Raw genomic sequence first — 15,170 nt, forward strand, 5'->3', positions numbered from 1 at the left:
CAGGGGTACATTCCATGCATAATGGGCGCATAAAAGAAAGTATTACATTCTATAAACTATCTTGAAGACAAGAAAGGATAACATTTTAATAAACATTTCTGTCTCCACAGAGCACTGAAGACTGGGCAATGAAGAGAACAGCCCTGACCCTAGATGGAGTATTTATTTTTATTTACTGGATAATAATATTTTAATTGTTATCAATCAACTCGTATGACATTAAGTCAGGTAAGAAAAAGCACAAATCAGTCAGCCTTTAATTAACATACAAAATAGATAGTTCCATATTATGGTATTTGCTCCCAACTCTCTAATGTTGACTTTTACATATTTAGATAAACATTGAAATGGAGGGTGCAGTTTTAAGGCCTGATTTCATAGGAGAAATTACTGATTTCCAATATTTAGACCATTCCTTTCTGGCAAATTTATAGTAAGATACCTGTGTCACCTCTGAACACTAAGTCTTAGTTGTACAAATTGAATTAGTTTTTCTATGAACACCAAGACTAGAGAAGTTTTCTTGTTTCACTTACGCATGGTAGTAGCTGGCTTTGACCTCTGTTTGGTCAGAGCACTTGAGGTTGCTCTGGTAATTCTTATAGTGGAGGCTGTAGAGACTTCAGGTTGCACCACCACTGCAAGGAATATCATTATTAATTCCCAAGACATGTTACCATAATGTTGCAAGGAATCAACATTAAAGCCAAATTATCAATCAATAATTTAGGCCCAAATCTCTGGTTTTGTAAAAGCCAGTGGTAAATGTATCGGCATCAACACCAGATGCAAATCTCCAGACTTTTCCTCATGCTAATGCAGTCAGTGCTCCCAGAGCACTTAGGGCAGAGATCAACACTGGCATTAGGCCTGTGCTTTAAGGTGCCAAAGGCAACGCAAAGCCTCACAATGCAATATGGCAGTGCTTAGAGGCCCTACATGAGACCAAGCCCATCTTATTAGACACAGTGCATATACACAGTAGGGGTATGTCTACACTGCATGCTTATTTCGAAATAGAATGTCTACACTGCAGGGAAGCCTCTGAGGACGGCTTCCCTAATGTAGACCTGCTATCTCAAGTTAAAGTCCCAGGAGCCACTGGGGAGGAATAACTTAGAATGACCCTGGTGAGGGGCTATTTCGAAATAGCAGCAGTGGAGCATCTAAACATGCCTTATTTTGAAATAGCTATTTTGGAATAGACGTTATTCTTCGTAGATTGAGGTTTACAGATTTTGGAATAAACTATCCCTTTTTTTGAAAACTATTTCAAAACAACAGAATGGCTATGTAGACACTAGCATTGTTACTTCCAAATAACGTTAATTATCTCGAAATAGTGGTGCAATGTAGACGCACCCTAAGGGTCCCTGGTCCTGACAGTTTGCAATCCAAATAAACAAGACAAAGAAAGAAAAATTGAATATTATCCCCATTTTGGAGTAAGGATGTTAAGAGTTTAACCATTTAATTTGGTTAACTCATAAGCATCAGCTTTATGAGTTTCCGTTACAGTTAAAAGTTTTTGCTGGCATGAGTCAGTTCTCGGCTGCTGCCCCTGCTCCCAGGGAGCTGGCTGCTGCTCCATGCTGCGGGCTGTGCAGTTAAAGCTTATACTTCAGAGCCCACAGCACATGTAACCATGTAATCTCTAGGGGTATGTCTACACTACAACGTTAATTCGAACTAACTTAGTTCGAATTAGTTAATTCGAACTAAGCTAATTCGAACTAACGGATCCAGACTAAAAAACTAGTTCAAATTAGCGTTTTGCTAATTCGAACTAGCATGTCCACATTAAGTGGACCCTGAACCGGGCTTAAGGATGGCCGGAAGCAGTGCCGGCAGGGCATCAGAGGAGGACTTAGAGCGTGGAGCTGCTGTCTCAGGCTAGCCGCGGGCTGTGCTTAAAGGGTCCCGACCCCCACCCCGGACAGACAGTTCTCAGGGGTGCCCCACTTGCAAAGCAGTCCTGGCTTGGACTGCCCAGACTGCCCACACTGGGCACATCACAGCACTCGGCCATCAGCCCGGCTGCACTTGCCGCAGGCTGGCATCTGGGGAGAGGGGGTAACTGGGGGGCTGCAGGAGAGCTTCCACCCCCAGAAGCCCGCAGAGCCAGCCCAGTCCTCCCCATCGGGGGCTCGTGCCCCATTCCTCCCTCACCTCCTTCCACTTACCCTTCCCTAGCCCCTCTTCTTGATGTACAAAATAAAGGACAATTGTGTTCAAAAATGGAATCTGTCTTTATTGAACAAAACTGGGGGAGACTGGGAAAAGGAGGTGGGAGAGGGGAAGAGAGAGGCTGGGAGACAGGAGGGCAACTACAATGATCAGGGGTTGGGAACAGGTCCCATATGAAGAGAGGCTAAAGAGACTGGCACTTTTCAGCTTAGAAAAGAGGAGACAGAGGGGGGACAGGATAGAGGTCTCTAAAAGCAGGAGTGGGATGGAGAGGGTGCATACAGAAAAGTTCTTCATTAGTTCCCATAAAGAAGGACTAGAGGACACCAAAGGAAAGGAATGGGTAGCAGGCTTCAAACTAGTAACAGAAAGTTCTTCTTCACAAAGCAAAGAGTCAACCTGTGGAACTCCTTGCTGCAGGAGGCTGTGAAGGCTAGAACTAGAACAGAGTTTAAAGGGACGTGAGATCAAGTCATGGAGGTTGGGTCCATGGAGTGCTATTAGCCAGGGGGTAGGAGTGGTGTCCCTGCCCAAGGTTTGTGGAAAGCTGAAGAGGGATGGCACGAGACAAATGGCTTGGTCACTGTCTTTGGTCCATCCCCTCCAGGGTCCCTAGGGTTGGCCGCTGTCGGCAGACAGGCTACTGGGCTAGATGGACCTTTGGTCTGACCCAGGACGGCCATCGTAAGCTCAGGGCTCAGGGTCGGGGGTCTCAGTGGACCCCCTTGATTTTCATGCACACCTACTCCTGGGTGGCCAGGCTGGCAGCTCTCCTGCCCTAGCCGGCCACCTTCCTGTGCCTTGTGCGGAGATCGTGGACAAGGTCCACGATGTCTGCACTAGCCCAGGCGGGTGCCCGCTTCTTGCGGTCTCGGGCAAGCTCCCGGGAGCCGCCAGCCTGGTCCTGGGAAGAGGGGGAGGGCTGGGGGGCATCGGCTGGGTGGCTCGATCCGTGCCAGGTGCAGGGTCTGCTGGCTGGGTGCTGGCAGGCTTGCACCTGGCACGGGCACCGTAGCCAGCCCGTGCCCCTTTAAGGGGTCCAGGGCCGGGAGGGGGGCAGTAGAGTTTCCCTGATGTTGGCCAGAGTGGTCACCAGGGAAACCTGGGGAGGGCTAGCCTCCCACTAGTTCGAATTAAGGGTCTACACAGCCCTTAATTCGAACTAGTAAATTCGAACTAGGCTTAATCCTCGTGGAATGAGGATTACCTAGTTCGAACTAAGCGCTCCGTTAGTTCGAATTAAATTCGAACTAGCGGAGCACTAGTGTAGCGCCTATGAAAGTTAGTTCGAACTAACGGACGTTAGTTCGAACTAACTTTGTAGTGTAGACATACCCTAGGATTTTTAATGGTTTCATGGTTACTTTTTAAACGCTTTTTTACATCCCTATTTTGCAAGCAAGGAATTGGTGAAGAGTGATTTGCCCAGGTTCACACAGGAAGTACATGGCAAGCTTGGAATTAAATCCAGACCTCCCACAGCCCAAACATCTGTCAACCACTAAGTCATCTTTCCTTACATCTTTGAATACAGTTTTCAGACAAAACGCTTTTGTTTAGGAACTGAGTGGATAAAACATATTGGTGTATTCAAAATTAAATTATACACAAAAATAAATCTATTTACAATGAAATGTATGACAAAGTATGCTAAAATCTGTATTTAATATCACCTATTAAAATCATTTAAATAAAGCAATATTAAAATGCTGTATGTGCATATTTTAGGTGAATTACAATTTCTAAATGCAGCTTGACAAAAATCTGAGTAAAAAATCATTTTTGTCTTCATTCCAGCTCATCACTTCTGAAGCATCTTTGCTATGAACTGAGACCAAAAGGACTGATGACCCATCCTAACAAAGGATGTATTCCAGAGACTTGTTTTTCCATCTCTGCTACAAGCCTGCAACAAGAACTTTGCAACTACAGGCAGTCCCCGGGTTACATACAAGATAGGGACTGTAGGTTTGTTCTTAAGTTGAATCTGTATGTAAGTCGGAACTGGCGTCAGCCGCTGCTGAAACTGATCAGTTTCAACCGCGGCTGAATCTGGACGCCAGTTCTGACTTACATACAGATTCAACTTAAGAAACCCAGGCGTCCCCAAGTCAGCTGCTGCTGAAACTGATCAGCGGCTGACTTGGGGACGCCTGGGGCAGAGCAGCTGGGGTGCTGCTGGGTTGCACCAGTAGCGCGGCTCCTTGGCACTACTGGAGCAACCCAGCAGCACCCCAGCTACTCTGCCTCAGGCGTCCTGATTCAGCCGCTGCTGAAACTGACCAGCAGCGGCTGAATCAGGACTCCTGGGGCAGAGCAGCTGGGATGCTGCCAGGTTGGTCCGGAGCAGCACTGTGGGACCAACCCGGCAGCCCCCAGCTGCTCTACCCCAGGGGTAGGCAAGAAAAGCCTGGTCTCCTGGGGGGGGGGGGGGGGGGCACTAGCTGCACCAGGGGGACGGGGATGGGGACGCCCAAGTCCTCCACAGCTTTGCTCCGTCTTCCTGGTCTGCTGACCTGGGAGATGCGGAGCAAAGCCGCAGAGCACGCGGGCAGCGGGACAGTCCAGGCGCGCCGCGCTGTCCCACTGCTGGCGTGCTCCGAGGCTTTGCTCCCCATCTCCCTGGTCTGCTGGTCAGACCAGGGAGACGGGGAGCAAAGCCTTGGAGCACGCCCGCAGCGGGACAGCCCGGGCGCACTTGAGCTGTCCCCCTGCGGGCGTGCTCCGCGGCTTTGCTCCCCATCTCCCTGGTCTGCAGGGAGACGGGGAGCAAAGCCTTGGAGCACGCCCGCAGCGGGACCGCCCAGGCGCGCCTGGGCTGTCCCGCTGCCGGCTTCCCCCACGGCTTTACAAAGCCGCGGAGGGGCTGGGGCTGCGGGGCCCAGGCGCGCCTGGGCTGCCCGGCTGCTCGAGCCCCTCAAAGGCTTTGCTCCGCGTCTTCCTGGTCTGCAGAGCAGGGAAACGCGGAGCAGCTTCTCTCGCCCTGGAGTACACGGGCGGCGGGAGTCCCGCAGTCCGTGTCCTCCGGGGTGAGAAAAGCCGCGTTCGTAACTGCGGATCCGACATAAGTTGGATCCGCGTAAGTCGGGGACTGCCTGTAGTGTATGTAATTTGATTCCTTTAAAAATTTTACTCTCAACCTTTTATTAATAAACCTTTGGATTTTAGATTCTAAAGGATTGGTACAGTGTAAGTATTTTTCTTTTTGGTAAGATCTGAGATATAAATTAACTTGGGAATGTGGCTAGTCCTTAGGGATGCATAACCTCTCATCAATATAAGGAGTGGTATTGGTGGTGTCAGAGGGGAAACTGGAGGGTCTAAAGGAATTGCTTGTATAATTTCTGGTTAGCCAGTGTGGCAAACAGAAGTGTTCTTTGTGACTGGTTCAGTGTGCCTTATATTAAAGGACCCCCCCCAGTTTTAGGCTGTAAGTAGCCCTGTCTCTAAACAATTTGCCCTGAATTGACCCTCTCAGCAGTGCCTCCAGAAGCCTCCTATATTACACAAGGAAAATTGTTTTATCTGTAGGTCATTTAGTCTGCTCTCTTCAGAAACACTTTTCAACAAGTTGAGCCACTTAGGGATTTCAGTTTGAACACACTCATTCGTACATCATAATATTATCTTCTTTCAGAAAAAGACTACACTGGATATATGACAGTTGCAAAACCAGTCTCTATATTATAACATCTGTATTCTCTAAAGTGTCTCCTGTTTCAATAACATGATGTTCTATGGACAGATTTTTGCTTAGTACACACTACTTAGTAGACAACCCCTACATTTGCACATTATCATTCTTTCAGCAGCTTTTTTGGTAAACATTTCACTGTTTTTTTACTAGCCTAATTTGCAACCTACTCTGGACTGGATAACAACTTGGCTGTATTTCAAGTCTTTTGCCAAACTGTGCTAAAAAAAGTTGAAATCACGTGGACTAGTTATTTTTGGGGCTCTTTTTCAAAGCTAAAAACTTTGCTTATAAACTGAGTAGTTTTAAAACAGGTCAATTTGAACAATAATATCTCCTGCAGTTTTCACAAAGTGAAACTGAGCAGTCCATTTTGCTCAAGAAAAGGGAAGTATCAAAAAAAATAAACAATGCAAATAGGAAAAAAGTAAAGTTGATTGAAAACTAACTTTTTCATGGGCAAGAGTATGCTAGACACTCCATTTCCCAATGCTATAACCTTTTAACCCAATGTCCTTTTTCATATGCCAAGACATTTTACATTCGTACCTTTCTTTTTTTCAGTCACTTTGTCCACACATGCCTGTTTGCATCCAGTTTGGGGTGGGTGCATGCTACGCCCATTTGTAGCATGGTCAGCATAGATCTACAAAGAATATAGGCTGTGAAACCTCCACCTTTCTAAAAACAAGCACATCTAATTCCTTCCCCTTCTTCACACTATTTTTGTACCTCTTCTAGAAAGCCCTGATTAGTGTTGCTCTACTCTGAACTTAAGCATTTAAAATGACAGATTAAAGTAACAAAACTTATTTTAGACACTTCTCACACATTTAAATTAAACTTCTGACTGTTTCTCAAGTGGATGGGTAAATAGTGAAGTGAGTCTTTGAACTGGGTTTCTGGAACTGGGTTCTGATTTCTGAGAGAACTTTATGCACATATAGTGTAAGTTAGATGCCAATTCTCAGAAAACTTTTAATATTACATATTGTGGCAGTTATGAGTAGAGATTCTTCAAATGTAAGTTCACATTATGTAAGACGAAAGTCAGTGTGACTTTTTCAAATATTATTTCAAATTAAGTTTTCCCTCAAAGTATACAGTGCTAATGTTTTAGCCTTGAATAAGTTGTTCAAAATAGGGATGTTAAAAAAACGTAAAAAGGTAAGCATATAACTGCTAAAACTCCTAACAGTTCTATGTGCGGTCTGCTCTGCAATATAAAGTTTATACTGCAAGGCCTGCAGTGGAGAGCAACAGCTGGCTCCCTGGGAGCAGGGCCGGCAGTCAGCGAATTGTGTAACCGTAACAGAAACGGATAAGCTAACGCTTATCCATTAATGATTTAAATGGTTACGCTTACATTGCTAGTTCAAAGCAGAGAAGTTATTAATGAAAGGTGACAAAACTAACTGTATCTGAAATGTACAAAATATTCTAGTCCATAAAGATTCAAGTCATGAGGTAGAACGTGGTGTCACGTAAACAGTATATAAAGGTCCAGGGCTGCAGTTGGATACTTGCGTTTGTCCAGTCTTTAAACATTCTTGAAGAGGCCTCTCACTTCAGATTGTACAACTACTAAGTTGACAGTTACTAGTTTTGTCACTGAAAATTATCAAAGCAATATGCAGACTAAAGCAAGGAATGATTAGCATTCTAAGCATCAAATTTGCTATTTTAGAATCCTTGGAGAAATGGTCTAGATCCCAGCTGACTCAAAATCCCTCATCCTTAAGGTCAAATAAATAGTATGCAATGTAACGTGAGAACCTTTCAAATGAGACATTAAATACCAAGAAATCTTGTTCCACAATACAAGAACATAAAAATCCATGTCCTGTTTTGTAGAAGTAAACATGTATGGTACACTGGGGTCCAGAGTGGTCATCATAACAGGAAGCCAGAAAGTAATGCAGAATAAGAAAATATAGGCTAGGAAAGGTTATTTATCTTTAGAGAGCTATATGCATGGCTCATCTTTGTTCACTAATTCTCCAAGCCAAAGTACTTGCTACTGAAAGACTTGGTAGGAGAAAGGAAGAATTTAAAACATGGAAAGATTAACTGAGCAAAAACAAGTTAAAGAAACAAAGTGAGAGAGGTAACATCTTTTATTGGATCGACTTTTGTTGGTGAGAAAGAGGTTTTGAATCACAGAACTCTTCTGAAAGAAAGAAGTTTATCTCACCAATAAAAGTTGGTCTGTCTTAACTCACCTACCCTGTGTGTCTACTATCCTGGGACTGACACGGCTACAACTATACTACATATAAAAAAATTCTACGTTTATAAACTACATTATTTGCTAGTACAGGTATTTTCAATTTTTTTTCCCCCCACAGAGTACCAGATATTGGATTGTTTCCATCATTTATCATCCCTGGGTAAGTAGAGCAATTGTTTTCTATGAAAAAAAATATTAAGAAAGTACTTTTGATGGAAAAAGAACAGGAAGCACCATGTGTCACGTTACTGGATTTTAAAGTGAGCAGACAGATCACTGCTGTGCCCACGGAGGCGGGAGGGTTGCCCCAAATTTGGTGAGGGTCATGTGAGGTGTCAAATGGAAGCTTATGCTCTACTGAATCTGCATATGCTACTCATGTGCTTGTATGTGGAGTTATGAATGTGTGCTCTGTGCTGGTACAGTGAACGTTCTCTGTCTGAGACAGAGCAATGGGCTTGGATTGCCTGTCTTGAGGAAGGAATGCCCAATGAATGACTATGCTAATTAGCACGGTTCCAGGGACAATGACTCTCAGGGTGGTCAATACACACCTGAGGAATGCATCTGGAAACCTGCAAACCAGCCACGGCATAATGGCTGCTGGCATGTGAAACATGCCATCATGTGACCAGCTCCAGCTTGGGAGACACCAGGAATGAATATAAAGGTGCCAAGAGGCTGACTCCATCTTGTCTTCAATCTTGCTACTGACCCCAGATACAGCCTTGCTAGGGCCAGAGAGTCGGAAAGGATTGCTGATCCACCCTGACATAGGATATACACCCTGGACTTTTAAGCTAGCAGTTTGTAACATCTCTGCTAAGAGCCTGCATCAAGAGCTTGGTGATTGATGTATGTAACATTCTCCTTAACATTACTCTCAACCTTTTATTTCTTTGATTAAAAAACCTTTAGATTTTAGATGCTAAAGGACTGGCTCAGCGTGCTGTTGTGGGTAAGATCCAAAGTGTAAACTGACTGGGAATTGTGGCTGGTTCTTTGGGACTAAGAGGATCTGTTCGGAGTTGGTGAGATTAGATTTTATAATCCCTCACCTGTGTGTAGGCCCAGGACTGATTGTGTCACAGGGAGAGCTGGGGTGCCTGAGGGGTTTTTGCTCATGAGGCTTCCTGCTGGCTGGATTGGCAGCTGACGTGCTCGGTGTGACTGGTAAGTAGCCCTGGTTTTGAGCAATTCACCCTGAGCAGATGCCCTTAGCAGCGCCCAGACCCATCCTGGTCCGTTACACCCTGTGACAATCAACCCTCTGAGACTATAAGAAAGTGTTTCTACCCTTATCCATAAAGCTGGTTTCCAATAGTTAGAACTGTCTGTTTGGCAATAAAATTTTGAATGTAAGTATATAGGACCCAAACCCAGGGATTTTAAAGGCACAGTTATTACGCACATCTAATTATTTCAATTTGTTTAAAAAAAGCCCCACAGAATACAAACCATGGAGCGCTGAGATCTAGCAGATGTAACAGTTTGTTCCGCTTGGCTCTTTGCCTTTGATCTTGTAATCCTCACAGAAGAAGTAGGAGCAGCCTAGAAACATCCCAAAATAAAAACAGAAGTTAGCCATATTCCTTTCCCGAGTTGCAGCAATTAAGAAAAGGCTTTGACGTACTAAGAACAGGTGTACACCATAGCACCCTGTAACGTGCACCTGGAGGCCATGCACGAAGTAATAAAGGCCCAGGCACCTAATTAATTCAACCACACAGGCTGGCTCCACAATTAGGAGCCTGCTGGACCCTGGAGAAGGTGCGATAAGGGAATTCGGGAGCAGGTGGAAGTAAGTGAGGGACACAAGGGGTTGGTGGAGGTCAGTGAGGTGGGGATGGGGAGTTTGGGGTGTCCTGACTCCCAGCAAGTCTCCGGCCAGGAGAGGAAAGAATCAGAGATTTTTTTTCTTTTCCCCTCCCTTTGTTGTTGACAACGTCAATGTTGACTCTGCTGTTGGTTTTAATCGAGAGAACTGTCTTCCACCAGTGGAAAACAAAGAACAAATAATTGGAATGCTCCTGTTCTGCCCTCAGAGGTGTAGCGAGGGTGTTATGCACCTGGGGGCCAAGGCAAAGTTGCAAAAATAATGTTTATGCAAAATCTCAGACTTACAAAGTATCTCAAATTTTCACAAAAGCCTGTTCTGTTTGGTTGACCATGGTCTATACTTGTTTTTATTTCAACAAAAGTTATGTATCCTATAAAAAATTTTAAACGACCTTAAATTTATATTTAAATTAAAAATCATTTTATGAGGAAAATACTTGTACACATCAAATGATTGTTATATTAAAACAAGACCTGAAAAAATATTATAAAATATACCTAAAACATAATCTGTAATAATAAATAATTATAACTTTCCTATAGAAGTACATTTTCTTTGGTATCCCTGAAAGCTATCAGTTTTCATTTGTGTGGCCCTCAGAGAGATTCAAGTTTGACATGCCTGATATACATGTTTGTTAGTCTTTAAAGTGCTACCAGATTATTATTTTTAAGGCTTTTCCTTGTGTTATAAAGTATATCTTATTTAAAAAAAAATAAGTACTGTAGATTCCCTATCATCCGATGTAAACGGGACCGACACATGGTCGGATTACCGAATATGTCGGATGATACGGACTCTACTGTAGAGAGCACTGCTCCTGCCGGGGACGCTTTGTCCCCAGCAGAGCAGCATCAGCTGTTCCCTTGCTCTCTAGGAGAAGCTGCTGCTGCTCCTGCTGGGGCTGTTTCATACCCGGTAGGAGCGGCAGCAGCTGCTCCTAGAGAGTGATGGGGCAGCAAGTGGGGCCGTTCTCCTGGCCCATGCTGTATCCGACCCTGCAGCTCCCGGGGACAAAGTCCCCGGGAGCTGCAGGGTCGGATAAAGTGGAGTGTCAGATTACCGGGTGTCAGTTAATCCAGACTCCACTGTAAACCCAATGCACTCACTCCTGCTCCAGAGCCAGGCACCCTCCATTCCAATGCAACTGTAGGTAAATCTCATTAATCTCTGTATTAATCATTTTCTCACTGAATTTTTTTTATTTTAACTTTGTATCAAGTCCTTTTAGTTTTGTATTTAGTTTGTTGTATTAAGTCCTTTTATAGAAACTTTGTACACTTTTACAGAACATAGAAACTTTGTATTAAGCCTTTTTACATAGAAACCTTGTGTCTTGTAGACTTTGTACTCCACCTTTGCTATGGGACCTATGAACAATGGGACCTGTGAAGCGGGCTCATTGAAGAAGACTGGACTTATGGATTCCTTGGGAGTAAGCAGCAAGCGCCTGCTTTTGGAAGCTTCCTCTTTGAAGGTGAATGGGGAAGCATTAAAAAAAAAAACCACCCAGAAGAAGGTGCCATAGACGAATAACTACATATGCATATGATGACTCTGCATGAGAGGGAACACACTATACAACTCTAAGGCATTTTGCAGTCAACATGGGAGTATTGATACGGCTTCAACCCTCCCCCACCTAACTAATCTGGCCAGCAGTTAAGTGGAACAACTACTGGTAAAAACAAGACATGGTGGGTGTGTGCATGGGTGTGCTTTATTATATGCATGTAAATGTTGACTCCTATATGATGTGTGTATTACCAATAAATGTGGCATTTTGCCTTTTCCCCAAAAAAAGATCCCATGCAGTACTTTTAAGTATAACACAATCATCCCTGCCCCAAAGCCAGCCCCCCCGTGCACTCATCCTTCCCCTCCCCCCAGAGCCAGGCACCAGAGGAAGGTACCTCTAAAACCACTGCTCCTCCCACCCAGCTGGCTGCTTCAGCTTACAGTTTGGAGAGAGCTGGGAGCAACACTTAGCCTGCAGCTCCTGGGTCTCGGTTCAAAGAATCAGGTGGGCAAGAGTAGCATGTGCTCCAGTCCCACCCCAGCCTGGTGCCCCCCCAGTGTGGCGCCTGGGGGCAACTGTCCCTCTGCCCCCCTTCGCTATGCCTCTGTCTGCCCTGCTAGGAACACAGCAGCACACAGACTGCTGCTGCAAAGGGAGAGCTGGAGAGACTGCTGTGGTGCTTTTACATTGAGCTCTCCATGCTAAGCAGAGAGCTAGGAAGGAATCCTAAGAAGCACAGTGATCAGCTCTGCCTTTCCACAACACTGCACTGTGTGATGCTTACACTATCTGTCAACAGGATGCTAGCAACATGGCCATGAAATGTCAACAATAGGAGCCAGAAAAATCTGTTTGACCATTTTGCACTTTTGGCAACTTTTGCATGTTGACAGCACTTTCGTCAACGTAGACATAGCCTCAGACTAGCGATGTAAGTGACTAGTCAATTACCTGATAAGCAAATGATCAAATTATCAGGTGATCAAATAGGAACTCGATTAGTCGTTTACCCCCCTGCTGCCTCTATCAGAGGGAGCAGCAAGGGGTGGGAACACGAACATGTGCTACAGGGAGCTGGCTTAAAAGCAGATTCACCCCCAGCAGGAGAGGCAGAGAGCGGCAGGAAAACGGTGCGAGCAGGGACTGAAACAGTCCCTCTCGCATTGGCTGGACTTCTGCTTCTCTCCCTTTGAATGTACAAGAGTCGCCTGCAGCTCTTGTGCATTTCAAAGGGAGAGAGGCAGCGGAATAGCGAGCGCCCTCCCCCACATCGACAAATCGAGTAGTTGATGGAAATTCCATCTACTACTCAATTAGCTGATTAATTGAAATTTAACAACCCTACCTCAGACTCTCTCAGCAGAGCAACCCCAGCTGGGTCACCACTGCCAAAGAGATACAGGACACTCTCCCAGCCTCAGGTTGGGCTGGGGTAAGCTTCATGGAGGTAAATGAAGGGGGGTGGGGGATGAGGTGAGGGTGGGGAGATTGTTTGAGACCTCCCAACTCCCAGCTGGACTGCAGTGAGCGTAAGGCTCTCTTGCAGCAGCCCCAGCTGGGCTGCTACTGGTGGTGCCTGCAAGAAATACAGGGACTCCTCCCTAACCCCAGCCTGTGCTTGGAGGAGTGGGCTGCACAGGGTAGATGGGGGAGTTGGTGGGGAGGGGAGTGCTGGGGGTGCTGGCAGAGGTGGAGAGTTTGTTTGGGGAATCTTGATTCTCAGTTAGGGTGCAGCAAGAGTCAGACTCTCTCAGCATACCAACCCCAGCTGGGCAACATCTGTTGGGGAGAGACACAGGACTTTCTGAGAGCAGGCTTCCTGGGAAGGCTTGAGAGGTGGGAAGATTTTCGGGCAGGTTTGGGCCTGGGTGGAATGTGGCTACATAGTGGATGTGGTGCTAGGGAAACTCTATTTGATTAATGCATCAGTGAGCTTAGTCCAACATATCTTCCCTTTTCTTGTTGTCTTAACTATGACTGGTGATATAATTACAAGACCTGAAATATGCCAGGAAAAAGACAATGGGAGAAGGAATAGAGCAGCACTGCTATTTTTCATTGATAGAATTATAGAACAGACACAAAACAGTGAATCGTCTGTAGCTCTACAGCAAAATATTTTTCACCCAGTATCAGCAGGATAGTGATAGAAATGTAGCCGTGTTAGTCTGGGGTAGTTGAAGCAAAATGCAGGACAATGTAGCACTTTAAAGACTAACAAGATGGTTTATTAGATGATGAGCTTTCGTGGGCCAGACTCACTTCCTCAGATCAAAAAACCACAGCAGGGAAGGAGGAAGCACTTGCTTGCTTTGGCCCATGATGAGTTTCAGTTGACAGGTGGCCACCTGCCAGATGTTAGAATGATTAGGCTGAAATTTACGCTTCATCTACACTTTAAAGTGAAAGTATGGCCATGGCACCAGTCTTGTAAATCACCTAAACAAGGAGCATAGCTCCCAGTGCTGGAAGCCCATTTATACTGATGATCGGAGACCGACAAATTATGGAAAACCCTACTCGCCAGACAAAGGAGGGACTCGCCACCCTCCCCCACAAAGTGTTTTTAATGACATAAATTCCTAATAAGAATAAGAACAGTAATTACTAATAAATTATTAATAAATATCACCCAAGTTATTAATAAATATCTTATAAACTTCTACTTTTTCTCTCTGCTGCCATGTCTCCTCCCCTTGCTCCACCAGCTCCCCTGGTGCCTGCTGCCCCCCCAACCCCTCACCATCCTCTGCTGTCCTGATTCCTGCCCTTCTCACTGCCCTCAGCCTTCCTGAGACCTGCCCCCCTCCGCCAGCCCTTCTCTCCCCCCTGTGCCCACTCCTCCAGTAGCCCCCCTCTGATCATCTGAGCTACCCCTTTTCATCCCCTCTCCTAAAACCTCCCTCTACACACCTGCCCTGCCTCTCTCCTCTGGTGCTGGTCCCTCCCCTTCGGCTTCACCCCCAGAATTCCTTGGCACCTGCACCCTCCTGGTGCCTCCCCCTTCCCTCACTGCCCCTGTCCCCTTTGCCCTCTTTTTCCCTGATAACCACCCCCTCACTACTCTCCTACCCGTGCCCTCACAGATGCCTTGCTCCATCCCAGCCTTCCTCATGCCCACCGCTTCTTTCAAGCGTTCTCCCAGCACCTCCCCCTCCCCCCTTTAGCCCCAGTGCCCTTACCCTCTCCTCTCCCAGCATCACCCTGTCCCCCCTCCCACTGACACCTCCCCCCTCCTGCCCTTTTCCTCATTGTCTGCACTTGGCCCCCTGGCATTTGTCTCTCCTGCACCCATGTCCCTTGGTGCCTTCCCCTTTCATCTTCTTCATCTCCTGACCTCCTCTTCTCTCCTCCCCTCCCCTCCCCTCCCCACAGCCCAGCCCCTTCCCCTGGGCCAGCTCTAGGTTTTTTGCTGCCCCAAGCAAAACATTTTTGGCCATGCCCCCCCCCTTTGTCGTCTTTTACACATGTTTGTATTGGGTTCTTTTGGTTTGTTTGTTTGTTTTTGTCCCGGTACTTTAGTCCTATAAATAGCAAATAGCATTTTCATTCATTTTTTTTCCATAAAGGCAAAGGCGCTTCAAGTGAACTCCCCCTTTCACTCGCTGCTGGGTTACAGCAGCCTTTTCCCTGCCCTGTCCAGCTCCTCCCTATGGACAAGCACCCTTCACTCCCGACCCACAGGGGGTGCAGGGACAGC

The 15,170-nt window shown here is 46.0% G+C and overlaps 1 protein-coding gene across 6 annotated transcripts in view; it reads right to left on the bottom strand.

Moving 5' to 3' along the window:
- The window catches only part of DLGAP5 (DLG associated protein 5), a 57,030-nt gene that overhangs the window by 22,448 nt on the left and 19,412 nt on the right, over positions 1-15,170 (bottom strand). For all 6 annotated transcript variants that reach the window (XM_075926248.1, XM_075926250.1, XM_075926247.1 and 3 more), the window contains 3 exons: positions 9,570-9,662; positions 6,431-6,527; positions 537-638 (listed from right to left, as the gene is read on the bottom strand). In XM_075926248.1, the coding sequence (XP_075782363.1) occupies positions 537-638; positions 6,431-6,527; positions 9,570-9,662 (292 nt within the window). The remainder of the gene's footprint in view (positions 1-536; positions 639-6,430; positions 6,528-9,569; positions 9,663-15,170) is intronic.

The sequence above is a fragment of the Pelodiscus sinensis genome, chromosome 4 (assembly GCF_049634645.1).
Source record: "Pelodiscus sinensis isolate JC-2024 chromosome 4, ASM4963464v1, whole genome shotgun sequence".
Lineage (NCBI taxonomy): Eukaryota > Metazoa > Chordata > Testudines > Trionychidae > Pelodiscus > Pelodiscus sinensis.